Below are 20265 nucleotides of genomic sequence, written 5' to 3'. Positions count from 1 at the left end.
GAGCGGGATGTTGAGAATTGGATCAATCAGTGGATGGGTATTACCATTGTTATGGATCACCAGGAGCTCTATGTCGTGAGAGAACCCGCGTCAATGGATTCTGGAGGCAGGATGGCGGTTAACCGGAAACTTCATAGACGCAGCATTTACGTTGGGTAGAGGAAGGGTCTAGATATGCGGTGGGATTCTGCCACACAAATCAAAACTATGTACTGACGACGCAAGGGGGCGGCGCTCCGTCGTTCCACTACTCGCTCACCTTCCTGGTGTTTTATTGCATTACTGGCCTGCTGAGCTTCCTCTTGGTGAAGTAGTGTGGGAGCGTGGAGAACTAAAAGCTGAGATATTCGAGTTTCATAGCCGGGGATAACTATCCAAACCGAGCCGCCTGCAAGATAAGATCACGCTATGCCCCGTTTCTCGTGACAAGGGTAGTCCAACACGGGCAGTTTATTAGCGCCGAGACAGGATCGAGAAGAGAGCGATGCTGGAGAAGATCCACGGGCACCTCCCCCTTGCCATCTTACATAGCATTCACTAATCGATTCTTTGCAGGCGAACACCTTGTCTTGTTGGGATCTAAACCTTGTTTACGCACAGATGCAGCCGATTCGGCAAAGGATCCGGGTCTCTGTTGGAAGTGCTGTGTTGGACGCTGGCGACTGGAGTCTGCAGGCACGATGTGGAACAGTAGCTCATCCACTCTGAGTAAACCCACCCCAAATTCTAAAGAGCTAAGAAACCGAAATCTTACGTTTCTTGTTACTTTCACCTCGCCAAGCCTGTTGCTCTAAGGCCGTTGGACTTGACAACCAGCTATTTACCTTTTACGGCGAGCAGAGCGACTGGTTAATCTCTCTACCAGAGTTCCACTGTATCCACTCATTGTGTGACTCAAGTAGCATGCATCTTGCTGACTGCGGCGTCTTCGAGGACAACTTACTTCCCGCGTTTCCGTTAATCCGAGCCATCGATCAGGTCTTCGACGATTCAATCTTGGAGGTGGACTGCAATGTACCCACTTACAACAGCACAGAAATGATCTCACTCTGGAACCTGAGAACTGGTTGCAAGAAGAAACCCACCGATCATTGTAGCAAGGTGAAGCATTCAATGAACAGCGAACTTGAGGCTGATGCGGCTTGATAGAATTTTGAAAACAAGTAGCACTAAATCAGGCAGTCTGGCTTCGACATGGTCTAGAACGCATTTATCGCACTCACTTGTTCCTATCATCCTATCTAAGCCATACTATACTTAAAGGGAAGGGGTGGCGACACGCTCGTACGTCTCTTCCGCATGCTTTTCCGCATCAAACTCGAGTATCCAGTCTTCTCTTGGCAAAGCAATTGTTGTTGGATCCTCCTTCACTTTTTCCCAGTCTGTCTTGTGCCACATCTCACGAGTGGAGACTCCAGTCTTCTGCACCGCCCTCACACGATCGTATCTATGTTGGGTATTAGAATACCGGGTCAATAATTGCTGAAGGGCAAAGGATTCTATCTTACCGGATTCCTTGGTAAGAATTGAGCGCTGTACGAATGTCTTTCTTGCCCGCACGTTTCAGGCATACTGCTATAGTAACGCCGTCTTCCATGGCTTGAGTCGCGCCTTGGGTACTTGTTGGCAAGAATGGATGAACGGCGTCTCCTAGTAAGGCAATTCGTCCGCCTCCGCTGACCCAATTAGGAAGTGCATCGCGATACATGAGCTTCCAATCCACTAGTGATGGAGTTTTCTCGACGATTACTCGGCACATGGGGTCCCAACCCTCGAGTGCGCGGCAAACATCCTCGATCTTACCGGGAAAGGACCATGATTCATCGATGTCGTATTCGTCTTTGTGTGTTAGTACCCAAGAGCAGTCTCGACCTCCCTTCAGAGTAGAGAACAGGAAATGGGCGTCTGGGCCTATCCAGCCATTGAAGGTATCGCCATTCTCACAGAATTGTCTGGTGCGAGGATCTGCCAGTAAGGCGTCGGCGGAGAACCTACGACCTCCCAGAATTAGAGACACCCTCAAACCCCGGCAAATAAAACACCAAGCTTACCATGCCCTCCATATCGCATATCCGCTGCTTTGTGGCTTATCTTTGTGGCCAAGAACTAGTTCCCTCGCTTTGGATCGGACCCCATCCGCAGCAATGACGACGTCAGCTGAAACCTGTAGAAGTACACATATCAGTACGATGTCGCGATGCTACCGCATCAATATCTGACGAAACGGAGATATTGCTCACCTTGCTTCCGTCTTGAAGCTGGATACCTGCAGCATCTTGGTCCTCAAAGTAGTCAGTGACCGGTTGGCCAAGATGTATTGGAATCGCTAGTTCATCCTTCGCATAATTGTAGATGACCTCGTGCAGTTCTCCTCTGTGGCCATTGAGGACAGGTGCTTCGGGATCTGCAGGCGGTCTTTTCTGAGTGAGAACAACTTCACCAGTGTCCCACTTGTGAATCCGGAAGCCGTATTCATGTAAATCGATGCAAAGCGGTTTCAACATGGAGACGACGGCTCCATCGGACCATCGGTGGAAGATGCGGCCAGCGTTCGCACCAAAGGATATGATGTCCCCCAATTGTTTTAGCTCAGGAAATGATTCATAAACCTCAACGTCGTGGCCTTGTCGATGGCACTCAATTGCAGTTGTCAGTCCCCCGAAGCCGGCGCCAACAACAATGACCTTGACTCCTGTCTTCGTTTCTGACGTTGCCATGGTGGTTTTCAGTCCAATCAGCGTAGTCGGTTGTTGTGGTGTTAGCCCGGAAAGCCTTCGAAAAAAAATAGTTTGACTACCTCAAGAGGAAACGGGAATATACAGAAGAAGAAAACTATGGACTCAACATCTGCCGAAGGATACAGTTTATCCTGACACATCTGCCGTGGGGTTGCCATTGTCAGGTATCAGATACCCCACGTCTTCGAGGTATTTACTACCCCACATCCGCCAGGTGCAGCGGCAGCGGTTATAATCTCCCGGCCGATCATTGGGACATTACGCAGACTTCAAGCCTCTTAAGAACAATCCCAGGCGTTTCGATTCAACCAGGCTTTTCCTCTTTGAATTACGAACTGCTCCCCATTCGCTGCACCAAGAATTTGACAGCTCCAATTTCAAACTAGTGTGCGCCCTCCCCACATGCGTACAACCTCATGTCATCTTCTCATAATCACCCGAGCCAAGTTTGCTTTCATAACTGCCGATCTCATGGATTCGAGACGAACCTGTATGTACGAAGCCTATAGAAACACTCGGTAGCCCCTCTTTCAGACTTTGGAATAAAAGATGCAACATTCAAAGCAGTGGTGGTCTACTACTGTAGCTGAACCAAGCGAAACATGACCAAAATGGCTGCTGATGGTATTCGGGCTCACTTCTGGTGCTTTATGGCGTGCGGTATGATCGCATTGTCTCCATTCCAGTACGGATTAGACTTTGGAATCATTGGCGGTCTACAGGCGATGCCTGGCTTTCTCGAGGTTGGCTTCTTTCTCCCAATTTCTCATGTTCCGACGTCCTCCTTCAATACATCCTTTGTCTTGAATAGATGCTATTGGAACTGACCTGTTGCTCCAAGGTCTATGGCTATGAAGACCGAAACACGGCCATCGGGTGGAATATCTCCACCACCCGACAACAGCTCATATCTTCTTTGATGACACTTGGAGCATTTCTTAGCTCGGTGCTTGCTGGAGTAATCGCAACCAAATTGGGAAGGAAGATGTGCCTGTGGCTCTCTTCCCTTCTATGCATTGTAGCCAATATTCTCATGATGACCACATCACACATCGGTCCACTCTATTTCGGTCGCTTGCTCATCGGGCTAGGCAATGGAGGTTTCATGACCTTCTCTCAACTTTACTTACAAGAGAGCAGTCCGGCAAAATACCGCGGGCTATTCCTTACTATCTTCCAGTTCTGTGTAACGATTGTGGGTATTCAACTGCTGGAACTCATGCTATTTAGCAGGCCTGGAATGGCTAACCGTACCGCAGGGAACTCTCCTTGGCACCATCATTGACTGGGCAACCGCCCAACGCCCTGATAGATCAGCTTACTTGATCCCTCTGGCTACAATTTACGTGATACCGGTTCTCTTAGCCATCGGTCTTTTCTTCATACCCGAGTCACCGCGCTGGCTGATTCTAGAGGGCCGTGTAGATGAGGGTCGCAAAGCTCTTGAGTGGCTAAGACCTACTGATGCAAACATTGACGATGAAGTTGAAGAAATTCAAACATCCATCCAAGAACATATCGAGTTAACAAAGACCGTCACCTTTTGGGACATGTTCAAGGATCGAATAGACCGAAGACGCTCCATGATCTCCATCGGCGCCGTATCTCTGCAGGCCGCATCAGGATCCATGTTCATCATTGGTAAGTTCCGAATCCATTTCACGTCAGTTTCATGAACTCATTCAAGCTATACAGCGTATAAAGCATACTTCTTCTCTGTTGCACAAGTCGAACACCCCTTCGCTATGACAAATGTTCTGTCTACGGCTGGTCTCTTGGCAATTCTTGCCAATGCTTTCATCGTAGTTCGCTATGGCCGTCGCCGGCTTATGCTCATCAACGGTCTTGTCATTTGTGGCTGCTTGCAACTCATCATGGCTGTAACATACGACAAGCAACCACATACGATTAATGCGGGGAAGGTTCTTGTCGCAATGTCTTGCATTTTCATGGTTGCTTTCAATGTAGGTTTTGGATAATCAGAGTGGATACTTACCTTTCGGCTTCGATTGACTGACTGCCCTGCAGGGAATGGTGGCACCATACTCCTGGATGGTTGCCGGAGAAGCCCCGTCACAAAGACTTCGCAGCTACACATTTGGGGTTGCTTCGGCATGTGGTTACCTACTGGCCTGGCTTGTAACCTTTACTACGCCTTACTTCATCAACCCTAGTGCCCTGAATTGGGGCCCGAGGTACGGCTACATTTGGTTTCCATCTTGCATCATTGCAGCTTTGTGGGCCTTCTTCTTCCTTCCCGAGTTCAAGGGACGGACTCTCGAAGAAATCAATGCAATGGTAAGAACTGAGTTCTCATCCGGGACACTTGGCACACTGCAATCATCTCACTAACAGTTTCAGTTTATCGAACAACTGTCAGCAAGAAAGTTCCGCCGCTACGAAGTTCCAGGAACCAATCAGCCCAAGACTGTTGACACTTTGAAAGATGATATTGATGTCGCTCAAATCGAAATGGTCAATCGTTCTTGAAGTTTTCACAGCCACTAGTGCTTTCAGCTAGTTCATCAAACTCTAGATCTAGAACCTATCATGTGCGAATGCCCTTAGGATACAGTATACGTGAGATAACCATGTTCTGTGGTAGACATAGCTGCTTAGGTGTTTTGGCATGATATGCCCTGAGAGACAACTGTTTTGATGCCAAGATTGTCATAATTACATGCAGGAAAGACTAAGTAAGCCAATTAGAATCTCTAACAGTGATGAGTTAGCATTAATCTTGATTCAAGACAGAATGCGAATGACAGCTTTCATGGCTCTTTTGACAACTGACTTCCACCACCCTTTTCGTCCTGCAGCGTGGCTCTGGACACTCGAAATCTCCCCATTACCACAGGCATAATCCATTTCCAAGTCATGCTTCATTTGGCTTCCTTCTTTAAGTTCCTCCAGGTGCAGTTTCCTCCTGACATTGTAAGCTCGTATGTACCCAGAGAGACTTGTGCGGATGCAATCAATGTCCGTGCTTGACAGCCCTTCATTTTCCACACACTCGTCAAGCATCCGTCGGTGTATGAGAACAAGACTCCGGGCTTCAGTCAGAATGAGGCATGCCGAACATTTCGGGAATAAGTACTGCCGGTCAAGATCGGATATTGCTGTTGTTGGACAGAACACATGATCCAGCCCGCGAGAGAAGCAGGTGCCATTGGCGTGCTCATGTTTAGCCACGTAGAGGATCCTGGCGCAGGATTTCTCGCCAGTGACCAAGCAGGGCTCGCCTATGTGACAAGCTCGGTGTTTGGGGTCGCAAGCATCCCACAGCCCGCTTCTTTCATAGGCTGCGAACAAGCTTGCCTTCGGACAGGATCGCTCCTCAGCCAGGGCGCACAATCTTCCCACAACACAGCTATCATGAAGACTTTTGTCACGGAGCTCGATATCCCAGTCGATTATGTGGTGTTCGCGATAGGAAGTGTTGGTGGCGCGCTGGGGTTGCAATGTTGCGGACATGTTTCTGTCTCTTCGTGTCAGCTACTTGAACATGGCGCACGTGAGACTCGCGAAAGAAGTGGAATAAATCCTGGAAACATAAGAAGACGAGAGTAATAGGACCGTAGATTACCTTGCTTGTTTCGATGAGTTGAGTGGCTCATCCGGAGTAATCGGCTGAGAAAGCAGGCGGTCGTGTGATACAACAAGACGAGGGATGGTGGAAGAAAGTGAGAGATGAAGACGCGGCATTATTATATTCTAAGCTAGAAATCTATTCATTGATCACCGTACACCAGTAGGGATTTTATATCCCAAAAAGACGCCAAAACGTTGTCTCTTTTCTCCTTTTGGGGCGCCGAGGTCTGCCTTGCCGGGTATCTGCCTGGCCTCAGCTGCCCAGCCATGCAATGTCTCTGCCTTTTGGTATCGGGCCGTTCGCTGTGGAAAATAGACATTGTCTTGGACCTTGTACAATTCGCCCTGTAGACTTCATAGACACATTGCTCGTTCTTGGCGATGACTTGAGATTTCTTTGAGGTGAGACAGGACTGTAATGCGCCAGTTCAACTTCCAATTTTTGTGAGATTCATCATTTCTAGGACGTTACGTATTGGGTACCACCTTCCATCGTATACGACTACGGAAGGCTAAGTCCAGTTGACGTTTCGAGGTGTGTCCACTGTTATGTAGTGGCACAGATTTAGGTCTCACGAAGGATGGAACAGAGGACTGTGGGAAATAGGCAAAGGCATCCCTTGTGGAAGGCGCCCAGTAGAATTCGGTCTAATGGCTGTGTGGCTGCAACTGATTTCGGTGTAGCACGAAAGTGTCTCAGGACGTTCTCGGGCTACGGTGTTTGAATCATTGGCTGGAAGCCACGCTCGACTACCTGCATTGAAGTGCATTTGACAATCCCCGTAATTCCATTCCTCGTTTTGGGCCACCGCTTCAGGGCAGTTTGTATCCCGTTCACAACAGAATCTCGTTCTCTGCATTGCGGTTCTCTTTCGAAATCCTCGACCAAGATCCAAATAAATCATCTCCTTAGCTCTCTCAACTTGTTCATAGCACCTAGACCAGCCTTCGCCGATGACTTCTAGGCTCTGTCAGATTAGCCAATTTTGGCCATTTTATTGGTAGCGCTATCTCGCCTTTACAATGGTCCACCTTACAAAAGAAAAAGTGACTCTAGTATTTCCCGTTAAATCGTCTAAATGTCCTATCTGTCTTACTTACGGTTGCTCTGGATGATGTGATATCTACGAGCCGATGTCTCCAGCCACGGCAACAAATGTCTTGGCCACTGTCTTGCCTAATTCCCGAGTCCCGAGCGTCGGGATTTGGCCTGATCTAAGCTCAAAAGAACAACGTGGTTTACATATTTGGTCAAGCTTCATTAGTATCATACTTGCCACTGACAGAAATATGATCGGCAGTGGTGTCTCAACTGCCGCCTACAACCACCCCATGAATTTATCAAATGAGCGGAAAGATGACTGGCGCATTTCAAAGATTGACTATGTCGAAAAAGGAATTCATTCATTTACCAATTTTCATGATTTCAATTCCATGTGATATGTAGGCTAGCGTAGTATGATAAGATCAGTCGGCAGTTGTTGATGTCGTCGACCATAGGACACGTCTGCGGCCGAGGTCCATCCACGGTCCGATAGCGGAGACACGGCGAATCGATGTGCACCCGATTACTCTCGCGGTTGGTTCCGGTCAAGGCTGCCGCTCTGACGACCCCGCATCCTCTAGTCGCCTGACAATCTTCCTCAGTAATAGATCGGTGTATTCTCCATCTGTCGCTGTTCCTGAGGAGTCAAGTAGAGAATTTTTCAGCAGCAAACCGAGCGAATTGCGGATACATCTCACAGACTAGGCGCGAGCAAAAAGAGAACCAACTCTCCGCACAGATTTTGAGCTGCGGCATTGCTCTTCTCATCCCGGAACTCGAGTACCCGAAGATCATCACCAATTTATACTCTTTATCATGGCTGATCTTCAGGATTTGGACAGGCACCTAGCCTCACTACAGGCAAGTCCTGCAACACTGGCTGTTCTCAAGGACCTTCATACCCAGGCTCTCAATGAGCCCCCGTACGTCAGCACAGATAGTCAACCTGCTTCAGTGGCGCTGGAAAGATTCGTGGCCCTGGAGCCGGACAAGTGCGCTCTGGTTTACCTCCTCCTGCGCGCTACGGGGGCAAGACATGTCGTCGAGGCCGGGACCTCTTTTGGCGTCAGCACTATCTGGCTTGCCCTCGCCGTAGGACAAAATGCAACAGCACAAGGTGCCAATGGGAAAGTGATCGCTACAGAGAACGAGCCCGTCAAAGCCAGGAAAGCTCGAGAGCACTGGAACAGGGCGGGGCCTGAGGTTGAATCCTGGATCCAACTTAGAGAGGGTGACCTGCGAGAGACGCTGAAGACTGATCTGCCTGAGGAAATTGACTTTTTATTACTTGACAGTAAGTTTACTTCCCTCCCTGAAAGCTATATGCTGGGCTGCTAGCATACGCCATGTATGGCATGAATCAACCCGCTGAAGACTTGACAAGTCTGGTCGCGGCTTGCGATGCCTACACTCGCTCTTGTGAAGCCGCATCTCAAACCCGGCGCTTTGATCGTCATTGACAACATCATTTCTGGTCAAGCTGGTTACAAGGATCTGATTGAGCATCTGGACGATCCTAAGAATGGGTTCAAGACAACTACGGCTCCATATAATGGTGGTTTGCGAGTAGCTGTATACCTGGGTCATTAGATAAGTTCAGACTTGTAAAAGAGGGCAATTGAGGTGATGGGCAATGCAACCATATGGTTATACATACGCCAAAATATCAATAGCAAGAGGAGCTCCCCGGAGCTTCTGGGCACATTAGGACAGCCTTCTTTAGACATTCACATCCCAAGTTTCTCGTCATGTTCAGAGAGCCTGGACCATTCCCTCATGCTTGACAACCCAAGTTCCGTCTTTCGGAAACCCAGGTGCGTGCCCTTCGGAGCCTTCCCATCCCGCTGCCATATATCCGATCGCTAAGAGGAACCCCCCGTTTCCAGGGAAATAGGGCGGTGGAGATGGACCTATAGCAACCTCGTTAGCCGATCGTGTTGGGACCCGACGCTAGGTATAGTCTCGTGGTACGCAAACTAGGTACACTCGTTCAGCATGCTGCATTACTCACTTGGACCAGACCTATGAGCAAAACCTTGATCACCGAACGCCCAGTAACCGAAATTAGTTAGGTGATATATGGCTCGCTCTGGGTTCCCGATACGCGCCGAGTTGATGGCCAATACGTTTCGGCCCCAGCCTCTGATTTGGGCGTCACCCCACACATCCCATACCTTGTCTGCAGTTCTAACACCGACTTCTGCGTTCACCTTATGCATCTATCGTCAGCTAATGAAGCAAATTGGGAGTCTACCTTGAAACCTCCGTAAGACTTACCAGTGGGGTGTCGGGTACCATGCCTTGCAACATGATGACGCTTCTAGGATCTTTGTTGAGCTGAGGGTTATCCCACCAGGATGCATTTACGCCGCCGCCGATCCAGGGAGCGAACAGGCCATCATACTCAGGAGGGGATGCCATATTCTCTGCCACTCTAGACCACGCTGAGGGGCAATCTTGTTCAAATCTCTTTTTCCAGTTGCACGCTGCATTGAGAGCCCATTGCCAGTAAGCAAGCTCGTAGGCCAAGTTAGAAATCTCTGTAGGGGACGAATTCTCCGTGACACCCTGAATAGGTGGTCCTAAATCATATTTGCCACTCGCGTTGTTGAACCAAGCGAACGATGCCATGTACTGGGCAGTTGACGTGATGGTACGGTCCCATTGTTGGAGAGTCTCCCTGCTTTGGTTGGCTTTGTAGGCTAGTTCGGCAAGATAGATGGGGTGTGGTTGCTGCCATTGAAGATACGCCCTGGTCTCTCCAGGAGCGATGCCCTTGGTAACAAGCTCCGTCATCTTGGGCCATCTAGTTATCCACTCTGATCAGCAGATGAAGATCTCAAAATTGGATGGACCTGTAAATCTTACCTTGCGCCATCCCATCCCATGCGACGGGCTCTTGCCTCAGCGCTAGGCAGGAGATCCTCATAGACAGCAGGGAATATCCGATCAAAGTATTTTGATCTTCCCCAAGTCGCCCAATGAGCACAATGCCAAACGACCATCTCCATGTGAAACTTGCCCCACCACCCGTTATACACCAGACCACTTTCCTGTGGTGGCTGGCCAGTGGCTGCGCTGTTGATTCTCATCGCGTATTGGGAGAGTATGATGCGTCGCTGGAGCTCCGTCGCGTTTGGGTTCGACGACTGGGTGAGATCTACAAACCCCCCTTCTTGCCAGTACCTCTGCCAATCAAGACTGTTCCGCCGGCGAATTGAGGAGGGCAGTGACGGTCTTTGAAGCTTGAGACTATACTGGGCAGTGAAGGACAATCCATTCGCTCTGGTAACATTTTTTCCGAAGGCGGCTGGGAACAGTCCATAGCGATGCGCATTAGTCGTGTTAGAATTCTGTTTCCCAATTCTTCTCAAAGTCAATGGTGATTCCTTGGGCCACCGCAAGTTCTGGTAGTATTGCGTTTCTTGCATTGTGTGATGGATATGAGCTGTGTCATCAGAATCAATTTCGGGTTTAACAATAGAAGTCGTGTGATTGTCCGGGAATCGGTAGCTTCCCATGAACACCTCAAAGTCTGATGTCTTCTCAACCTTGTGGATTGGAGGAAACGGAAAGTCAAATTCGACTCGAAGGGTTCCTTCAAAGATCAATACGGACTCGATGTCGAAAGTAACGGAGTCAGTGTCAAAATCGCCTTGAGTAACCACTTTTACATCCTCACCATCGACCTTGAACGACGAAGTGGTAACACCGTTCCAGAGGTCAAGGACTTGGCGGGGTTCCGTGATCGATGATAGCGTCTCGTTCTTATAACTCAAGCTGATGCGGCCAAGATTGATGCGGTTGGGGTTGGCACTCAACCATTTCGAAATTTCTGGCAGCTTCGGATCTTCAAGGTCGTAGATAACTTCTCTTCCATGCGTAACTACAGGGACCCCCGCATAGTCTTCCAGCTTTTCTCTAGTGAAATACAGCGCCGTATGAGTATCCGAAAGACGCGAGTGTGCAATTGACTGAAGAGCCAAGTTCTTACCCGTTTTGTGGCAACGCATCCTTATGCCATCCCCAGCTGGAAAGTGTGTTGAAAGGTACCAACGATTGCGTACCTGTGATGTCAAAATTGAACGCAAAGTCTCCATTTCCAACTTGAAGAGGTGTTGTGGTATTGTCTATGACTTTAGGCACCTCTGTTCGCACTATATTGAAAGACTCTACGATAGCTTTTCTGTTAACATATCAGTAATGCCATACATGAGAACATGATGTCTTTTCCTAGACCAACAACTTTCTTTCCTCATACCTGTCAATGGCTGCAGCTGCCAGGGCCGGCGCTAGCAAAAAGAATTGCACGAACATCTCACAAGATCATGATACCAATTACTGGCTAGAACTCAGGTGATGATTGACTGAATAGGCATCACTTTGAATACTTCTGAGGATTCGACGGATAAGCGTGCAGATATATATCCGTGATACGGCGAGGTAGAGACGGGTGACTCGGTTCAAGTCTACCCCGAACGCGGGGTTACGGCCCTTGCTGCCGTTCCCAATTTCCAGAGGTCCCACGACGGATCACTCAAGAGACGAATGGGATTAGTTCCGTGGTATCTGTGGTGCAACCCACGCTCTAATGGAGCAAATAAACTTTAATGGGCATGTGAAAGTGCTATTAAACATGAAAAGCTTGAGCTAGAAGATCTAGAGACTGGCCGAAACTGTGATTGTCTTGTCAATGAACAGTCTTACGGTCTCGTTGAATTCCTCCTCTCTTTCCCACAACGGCACATGGCCACAGTCTTTCCAAGCAATGTACTCCGGCCCGTCTCCCAACGCAGCCTTGATTAGCTCAAAATGCGGAAAGGTAATGGTTTCGTCAAAAGTCCCGTGCATCACCAAGATTCGGGTCCTGCCTACTTCGTCCCCTATTCTTGCGAGATCTGCGTCGCTCTTGTGGTGCCATCCAGCGGCAATAGCCTGTAGCACGACGCCTTTTCTCCGAGAAAATTCGGTATCTTCGCAACGCTCTGCGAGTTCCTCTGCCACAAAGCGGTCAAGGTTGGTGGGAAACGTCTTTTCTGGGTCCAGGGATCCGGTGTCCGGCGCATTGAGATACCTCCTAGTGAACAGCCTACTGGCCTTGTTCTTGAGCTCTACGTCAACTGCTGTGGGAAGAAACATGGTGACTCGTTGTTTCATATGCTCGAATGTGTGAACGGTTCGAATCAGGCGGGGAGCAGTAGAGATGAGGATCAGCGATTGCAATCGTTGAGGTATCAGAAGGGCAATTTCTTGCGCAATCATGCCACCTAAGCTGATTCCTGCAATGTTCAAGTCTCGCGGGTAGTAATGAGAATCAGTATCGAGCCAGCCAATGTGCCTCAGTAGTTCGACGAGGTCCTTTGCCATATCCAAGGTGCTGTACCTGCAATTTGGCTTGGCCGACTTGCTCACCCCGCGATTATCAAAGACAAGGGAGCTGTAGTCCTCGCCACGCAGATGCCCAAAGTGTCGATTCTGACGCTTCCACAGGTTCCGGCTACCACCGAGGCCCATGATCCAGACAATTTTCTTTGGTCCTCGGCCGTGAATTTCGTACCACATAGGGAATGGCCCACCTGGACGGGACTCAGCCACCGTCGCGAATCCCGATAGCCTAGGTTTAAGACCCCATTGCGTCGTCTTGTATGCGGGATGGCGAAGAATTTCCTCTGCTGAGAGGCTTGTCGCTTTGGTGGACATCTTGTTACTAATCGATCAAGCCTAAATTGCGGGCATAATAATTTGGCGATTGTTGGCTTCCATGTTATGTCAAGCAGTCAAATATGACGGTCTGCTAAGTCTGGGGATAAATTTGGCTCACCGGGGATTTTTCAATATCGGGACTGGTCATGTCCAACGTGAGCGATAGATCATCATCGGCATGGTCGGTAATGCTCAGTCACTGAAGGTTCGCGGTCGCTCGGATCTGTGTTTCACAAGAACCGAGGCTGATGCCACCAAGACTGGCACACAAGCGCCGATGCTTCAGCCCTTCGGACGACCACAAGGACAACTGGGAGCTTCCAATACTGATGCTCTAGGTTTCAATCGGCACGCTGGGAGCTGCCATGTTCAATCACGAAGGTTGCTCAATTATGGACAAAGTCCAGAAACAACGGTAGACCTGAAGGCTTGAAAAATTGAAGGCGCCCCGACCCAGTATGCCTTATTAGCGGAGGTTTCATGCTGAGATGGCGCAGCTATGGGCTTCAATAACATCCTTTGGCATTCCCAGTGCGACATTCACTTAAGTCTTTGAGATCGGACAGTCCTTTATGCTCTCCGCTCACCTCTATCCCTAACAGTCTTGATACTTGCCAGATGTTGTCAAGTTCTCTCAATCGAAAGTCTCATATTTTGATTGAAACTACCAGAGCATGATAGACTGACATGCACTCATTGGGTTATTCGTTAAAACCCCGCTCACGGCGCGTCTCGTGTCAGCGTCCTTACGCTTGACCTGGCCAGAACATTGACGCCTGTTATTGAGCGCGCTGCCCCTACTCACTTCCAACTGTAGGAGCCCGCGTCGGCCTCGCTGGGAGCCCGGGACCGCCACAATCATACCACAATCATACAGTGACTCGAGGGCCTGCAGATTCACGTCGCGGCTAATAGACGCTTCGTCTTTTGTTGTCCTCCGCAAGGTGAGTCGCCATCTCTCAAGACCGAGCACGTGTCTCACAGGTCCAGCTGTTCATTCAGTCAAAGGATAGCTGCCTCCATTGGCGCCTACAAAGCGACGCGTTTCGCTAAGCGCCCTGTCTGGGGGACAAAGCAAAGGTAGTTGGGGTTGACTCGCTACGACTCAGACAGCCAAGCCTGTCGGCTCCAGTGTTGGACAGCCTACCAGATGCGCGCCAGGGTTTGGAGAATGAATGATTGGATGTGACTGTTCAGCGCTGCAACAGTAATAGCGCCAAAGCTCAAAGGACTGGTGTTACTATTTGCGTTGAACAACATTGTGAGGTTGGACTCATTGGATGTTGTTTCCGCTCAAGAGCAATGGCCTTTGTCCATTTTCATCTTATAAAGATGGTTTTCCTCGTGTCCTCGATGCTGTCTTGAATCATCTTTACTACGACATTTCATTCTTCTCTCCACTACTTGGCGCCTGTGTTTCCTCGGAGTTTTTTAAGTACTTTGCACTGCCGGTCGGTCTCGCCTTTTTTGCATTATTTTCTCGTTACAGCATCGTTCGATAGGCTTCCCGTGGCCATCTTCCAACTTTGCGTCTTCCTCTCCATTTTTGTGTGCTTTTCGCGATCGCATACTTCCAAACTATTTCCGACATACACGTTCTTTCACCTCACAACGACAATGGGAAAGTTCGGAAACGCTATTAAGGCCGGCCAGAGTGCCGTTGAGCTCGGCCGCAACGTGCAGGGCCTCGCCGGCGCCGCCTCCGAGTTCCGTAACGCGGATAAGGCAGAAATGGGTCGCCAAGCCGGACGCGGTGTCTTCAACGAGGGCGCTGCAACGGGCAAGACCATGGGGAAATCATGGCTCAAGACATTCGAAGTCGTACCCCGCCTAGTCTGCCGCGGTCTCCAATTTCTCTTCGCTCTCATCGCCTGCGGCTTCTACGGCAACCGTGTCGACGCTGACCGCAAGGCAAACGATGGCTTCTCGCCGGAATGGATCTTTGCCATTACCGTGGCAGGAGCTTCAGCTATCACGGCTGTTCTCTTCGTCGCTGCCACACCGCTCGGCGCTATTCCCTATGTTGGCAGCAGAATCAAGATCTTCAAGACCTACCGTGCTTTCGCTTGGGACTTTGTCCTTTTCGTTTCTTGGATCGTGGTGTTTGGCATTTTTGCAGCAATTTTCCTTCACAGGGAGAGCGACAACTCATACAAAGGCAGCAAGACGAGCTTGATGAAGGTTGCAGTCTGGATCGACTTGGTCAATGCAATCTTTTGGTTCGTTTCTGGTGTTTACGGCTGCATCAAGACATTTTTAGGAGACAAGACGGACGCAATGACCGACAAAATTGGTCAGAAGTTATTTGAGAAGAAGAAAGCTAAGGAAGTGCCTGCCAAGGAGGCGGGCTACGCCGAGAGCGTATAATGCGCCAGCTACATACCACATAATTGTTTAACAACAATTCGATCCTTCAATCACCGCACTAGATTTAGCTGTAGAAAGAGACTTGATAAGATATCACTCAACGTACACAAGAGCGACACTCAACCAGTCCTGTACAGGGCCATTCGCTGACTCGTTGCGTTCTCCTCATTCCCAGCTGTCGTACTAGATGTTCCTAATCGACTACTGCTAACAAGAAGCCGTCCAAAACCGTGTGACCCTCATGGACCGTATGCGCGGTTGATATCATGGGAACAACCGTCGCCGTGACTCTCTTATCCTTTCCGACGTGGGTCAACAAGGACTCTTTCCCCTCCTTCGCCTTATCTTGACCCAAGATGTTCCACACCACATTATCGACGTAGATGCATCCCTTCGGTCTGGTCAATTTCACTGCCCAGTCAAAGTACTTCTCCTGCTCGCCCCATGATGCATCGCAAAACACCATGTCAAACTTGCGGCCCTCTGCGGCCAGCTTGGGTAGGACGTCCAGAGCGGATCCGAGTATGATCTCGACGTCGAGCCCCGAGACATTATCAAGGGCTACATCGCGATGCTTTGGGTTGATCTCAATGCTAGTGACTTTCGCTCCCGCTTCGGCGAGCCAGATGGTCGAATACCCGCCGAGGGTACCAATCTCGAGAACTTCCTTGGCGCCTATGAGCTTACACTGGATGGCGAGAAATTGGCCTTGGAGCGGGGCAACAGTGATCTCTGGTAAGTTGTGCCTCTGAGAGTTCGCGATCGCGCTGTCCAATTTCCCGTTTGGTGGGAGAAGATTTGTTCGAGCGACGCTTTCGATGGCATCCACAGCCGCGACGGTGTTTTGCTCCTCATTGGACATCATGGTGGCGTTTTAGGTGATGGTTTTCAGTTATGACTGTTTGTTGTGTCTCCAAAATGACTCCCCATCACCGTCGCTGGCGGGGCCGGACTTAAATACTTGCCCACGTTGGTACGCTTGGCCTACCTTTACTAGCAGATGGGGTAGACGAAGCACTTTACTAAAGGTACGTCAAGTAGAGTATTTGAAGCTCGGAAACCGAGCAAAATTGCTTCGGCGAATTGCACTGCTTGGGAACTTTTGCTCTTGCATCACACGCTATCGAGTTTGGAGTACATACCTACAACACAGCTTCCAACGGGTTCGGTCCGATCGGCCGCCGAGATCTATACGAATCTACGAAGAACCCCCTCTCGCGTTCAACGATGCATGCGAAACCGCCGAGATATGCCACTGACTTGCGAAGAATCAGGAAGTTTATCACAGACCGCGATTGGACATTTCATGCATCTGATGCAAGGAATTATCAAGTATTACACAGCGGCCCGGACCAAGTATAAAAGCCGGTTCCGGTCCGTCCACCGTGGGGCCGCAGAAGTAGCTCAGACCGAAACGCGACGAGCGGGGCCGAGACGGTGTGGGGGAGGAGTTTTGCTAGGCAAGCCAAGGTTTCCTGAAGATGCAACACCGCATCGCACACAAGTGTGGTGATGACTTTCTGGAGCGATGGAACAAGGAACTAGTTCATGCTCAAATACCTCAATGTAAGACGGTATTTGAAATATTACCTCGCTCTCGGTGAGTCTGTCCAACTCAGCACGAGCTGAAGACTGGTGACAACATGCACGTGCCCGGCCCGGCTCATGCCTCCATGTCGTTACCTCCTACCGTCTTTACACAGTACTTTCGCACACGAAATAGATGGGAAACAAAATCTATACAATTTCTTCGATGTCTAAGAGAGTTAGCTAGATTGCAACTGAAAAAGTCTGAGTAGAAGAAGGGTCTATTGGCTTCAAGGTATACCACCAAACACAGGTTGAGCTGTCACGCAACTACGCCAGAGTATCAGTTGAAGGGGAGAAGAGAAAAGACAGAATCGTTTTGCCCAGAGGCCAAACTGGGTACGATACTGGAATTCTTTTTCCCGGAGCAGGGTCAGCAATATTGTCACATGGTACGATAAAGTTTTCTCAAGGCTCAATATCAGAGGTCTTCCATCCTACGGGGGTGTCCAATGAGGTATTTCTAAAGGTGGGCAAGATCGATTCTGCGATAGAATCGTGTAAACATCTTGTCCTAGAGGCCTCCAGTAACACATGTAGTGCCGAGACCTAGTAGAATCCGTGTTGATGATCGCGAGTGCGACATCTTCGATCCTTTGGGGTTATGGTCAACAGCCTTCAGCTAGCAACAAAGAGACTATGCCTTAATGTCAACACGGGGATAATTTCGCAAAAAATTGCGAGAGATCTTAGATGTAGCGATGAGGCTAGCGGGCCGCATTTGGTGCCCGCGGATTGCGTCCGGCGCTAGAAGTCATAAGGTCCACTTCGTATGAGAATAAGGGGGTCACTCAATGCATCTATCTCCACCAGAAACCTCATCGCAAACCAGGCACAAAATTCGTGCAGTGCCACCAATCACCTCGCTGGATTTGGTCAACACTACTCCTCTCAGCTTCTCAAAGCCCTGAGCGTGGTTGTGCGACCTATTCTTAGCTTTGTTCCATTTGGGCCGATGATTTACTTAGTCGATGTCACTGGCCGAAGGGAAATTTGCGCCAGAAGTTATGGGTATGGCCTGGGCCAATTGACAGTCTGTCCAAACTCGCTAACAATTCGCTCGAGTTCGACGGACGTTTTGAATCCATTAAATTAACAGTGGATTACCACATGTAGGTACGGGTCCTGTACTGCCTCTCGTTGCCTCTCATTCACTCATCAACAATTACTGTGCCGGTCGCGTTGCCTAGACCACATTGTCCCCGCGCTTCGTCTCAACCTCCATTCCAAACTCTTTCTGCACTCTGATCGCTCCGAACCCACTCTTTGTCACGATTCTTTTTTGGCTGTGATCGTCTGGCAAGCTGTCGCTGCTGATATCGCCCAGATCTCTGCCGTAAACCCTTGTCTCAACCCCAGATCGACTAGCTTGGCTGATGTTCTTTCTCGTGGGGTCCCTCTCCCCAAGCTCGAGATAACTATTCTTGACAGCGGCTGAGGCGGCTGGGTCTTTAGATGACTTGTTTTTCGAGCCGGTGAAGGACGTGAGGCGGGCGAGGGCGCGTTCGAGTAAAGGTCGACACGCGGGGAGGTTGGCGACAAGCATTCCGATGCCAACTTCTGCCTGTGCCCAAGCGAGGATAATGCTGAGGCCTTGCAGGAACTTTTCGGCATCGTTAAGTAGGAGGAGGTAGTTGAGTCGAACAATCGGAGCCACGGATGCACTAGGAATTTTTAGCAAGGGCAAGACGTTCAAGCGCCGAGCATAACTTACAAGAAACCCAAGCCCAGAAGACCGATAACGGACGCCTTTACCTTGTTCGCCATCTGCAGTCTCCAGATGAGAGCAAAAGGCATGATTGCGAATATCCAGTCAGTTGAGATTGATACTGCGGCAACCAAGAAGGACAGGGCGGTCTGAATTTCTCGAGGTCTACATTCGCCTGGCATGCTTTGATGCCAATTTTTCCTAGTACGTCTTGTCAGCACGTGCAGAATCACACTTAGACAGGCTAAAGACTCACTCAACCGGCGAGCATTGGAAGAACAAATACATGCCAGTACCTCCTGTGCAGACTGTGACTAGTGCGAGGCAGGTGTAGATGACGATTTGGACCCAACGTTGGCCATTACCGATGCGTAGCAGAGTGAAACCAAGGGACCACTTGAGAGTGACCAAGGTAAAACACCAGAACTCCTGGAAAACATAAAACCACTATATATCCGTCAGTTGACTGCATACATCGGATGGTGTCACCCTTCAGGTGGAGCATAACTTACGAAGTATGAGTTGGCAACTTGTTCTGCAGAGAGGGTGCTATCCAGTTGCCCAACTCCGCTCCAGGCCATACCTATTAAACCGATTTGCGACACTGCCCAAACCGGCTTCGATATGTTAGTCTAAAACGGCTCAAAATCACTCCGCATTGCGCGCATAATCAGGACGTACAATAGTAGCAACCATGGCCCAGTCGTCCGGTCCCCATGCTTTCCTCTGCGCACGAATCCAAAACCGCAAGATCATGGTGATGATGTCGAAAGGCAGCGGCACCAGGACGGCAGCGGCCATATCCTTCGATGTAGCCGCGCCCATCTTGTCGAAGTTGCGGTTTCGCGATCACTGAAGAACCTGCTTCGTGCTCCACGGGTTCGTTTCGAGGTGAGAGAAAGAGTGCCACAAATCGAACAGCGAAAAGAATAGTAAAGACCCGAACGACCCAGAAAACTTATAAGGGAATGCAAAGAACATAGAAAAAGCAAGCACGGATCTGACAATTACTTAATAGCGGCCCAACTTCTTCTGGCAACCAAAGCTCGCATAGGATCCACCGACCCCAGCCCCGGGATCACTGCCGTTGCGGCACTGTGGTCCTCCTTGCCACAAAGGGGCGCTGGGATGAGCATGGTAAGTGAATTCAACCCCCTTGCGAAGCTCAGACTGTCCAATTTCGAAATGATTCCGTCGGCAAAATGCTCGTGTTTCCTGTCCACTAATCAGGAACGATGATGTGCTTGTCAGTTGCCTCGCCCTGAAAATAGATGTAGGAACACAACAGAGGCGGAGTTGGTTCCGAGATGGTTATTGGACTCTACTTGTGAATTCCCTCAATTGTACCATGGGTTCAGCAGAATGTCTTCCCATCGAGAATGATGGAGAGGTTATGTTCGGTCTCTTTGGCGTTCTTCCTCCTGAAGTTTGCCCAGTACGCAAAGTTTAGGCGTGCCTTCCCAGCTTCCTAGCTTTCAAGGATTCTTTATGTGACATGTGATCACTGCTATCGTTTGAAGCTATCG

General features: G+C 49.6%; 8 protein-coding genes across 8 annotated transcripts; 3 read left to right on the top strand and 5 right to left on the bottom strand.

Annotated features, from left to right (window-relative positions):
- Positions 1 to 1257: 1257 nt before the first annotated feature.
- On the bottom strand, positions 1258 to 2717 carry CCOS01_11368 (uncharacterized protein; the record flags this gene model as incomplete). Its single annotated transcript, XM_060459521.1, has 4 exons — positions 1258 to 1447; positions 1509 to 1991; positions 2052 to 2164; positions 2241 to 2717. The coding sequence occupies 4 exons, from the start codon at positions 2715 to 2717 to the stop codon at positions 1258 to 1260; spliced, it is 1263 nt and encodes a 420-aa protein (XP_060310253.1).
- Positions 2718 to 3549: 832 nt separating this feature from the next.
- Positions 3550 to 5228, top strand: CCOS01_11367 (uncharacterized protein; the record flags this gene model as incomplete). Its single annotated transcript, XM_060459520.1, has 5 exons — positions 3550 to 3933; positions 3998 to 4379; positions 4434 to 4702; positions 4767 to 5036; positions 5100 to 5228. The coding sequence occupies 5 exons, from the start codon at positions 3550 to 3552 to the stop codon at positions 5226 to 5228; spliced, it is 1434 nt and encodes a 477-aa protein (XP_060310252.1).
- A 255-nt stretch (positions 5229 to 5483) lies between these two features.
- On the bottom strand, positions 5484 to 6212 carry CCOS01_11366 (uncharacterized protein; the record flags this gene model as incomplete). The annotated part of the gene is made up of 1 exon (XM_060459519.1): positions 5484 to 6212. The coding sequence occupies one exon, from the start codon at positions 6210 to 6212 to the stop codon at positions 5484 to 5486; it is 729 nt and encodes a 242-aa protein (XP_060310251.1).
- Positions 6213 to 8190: 1978 nt separating this feature from the next.
- Positions 8191 to 8964, top strand: CCOS01_11365 (uncharacterized protein; the record flags this gene model as incomplete). Its single annotated transcript, XM_060459518.1, has 2 exons — positions 8191 to 8668; positions 8759 to 8964. 2 exons carry the CDS (start codon positions 8191 to 8193, stop codon positions 8962 to 8964), a joined length of 684 nt encoding a protein of 227 aa, XP_060310250.1.
- A 272-nt stretch (positions 8965 to 9236) lies between these two features.
- CCOS01_11364 (uncharacterized protein) lies at positions 9237 to 12888 on the bottom strand (the record flags this gene model as incomplete). The annotated part of the gene is made up of 6 exons (XM_060459517.1): positions 9237 to 9284; positions 9652 to 10180; positions 10243 to 11293; positions 11442 to 11560; positions 11636 to 11691; positions 12082 to 12888. 6 exons carry the CDS (start codon positions 12886 to 12888, stop codon positions 9237 to 9239), a joined length of 2610 nt encoding a protein of 869 aa, XP_060310249.1.
- A 1806-nt stretch (positions 12889 to 14694) lies between these two features.
- CCOS01_11363 (uncharacterized protein) lies at positions 14695 to 15444 on the top strand (the record flags this gene model as incomplete). The annotated part of the gene is made up of 1 exon (XM_060459516.1): positions 14695 to 15444. One exon carries the CDS (start codon positions 14695 to 14697, stop codon positions 15442 to 15444), a length of 750 nt encoding a protein of 249 aa, XP_060310248.1.
- A 193-nt stretch (positions 15445 to 15637) lies between these two features.
- On the bottom strand, positions 15638 to 16309 carry CCOS01_11362 (O-methyltransferase; the record flags this gene model as incomplete). The annotated part of the gene is made up of 1 exon (XM_060459515.1): positions 15638 to 16309. One exon carries the CDS (start codon positions 16307 to 16309, stop codon positions 15638 to 15640), a length of 672 nt encoding a protein of 223 aa, XP_060310247.1.
- A 1908-nt stretch (positions 16310 to 18217) lies between these two features.
- CCOS01_11361 (uncharacterized protein) lies at positions 18218 to 19564 on the bottom strand (the record flags this gene model as incomplete). Its single annotated transcript, XM_060459514.1, has 5 exons — positions 18218 to 18695; positions 18746 to 18940; positions 18996 to 19186; positions 19252 to 19356; positions 19421 to 19564. 5 exons carry the CDS (start codon positions 19562 to 19564, stop codon positions 18218 to 18220), a joined length of 1113 nt encoding a protein of 370 aa, XP_060310246.1.
- Between the last annotated feature and the right edge of the window lie 701 nt (positions 19565 to 20265).

The sequence above is a fragment of the Colletotrichum costaricense genome (genome assembly GCF_030867565.1).
Source record: "Colletotrichum costaricense strain IMI 309622 chromosome Unknown Scaffold_12.1, whole genome shotgun sequence".
In the NCBI taxonomy this organism is placed as follows: Eukaryota; Fungi; Ascomycota; class Sordariomycetes; order Glomerellales; family Glomerellaceae; genus Colletotrichum; species Colletotrichum costaricense.
Note: the sequence above shows the minus strand (reverse complement) of the source record. Positions and strands in the feature narration are given on the sequence as shown.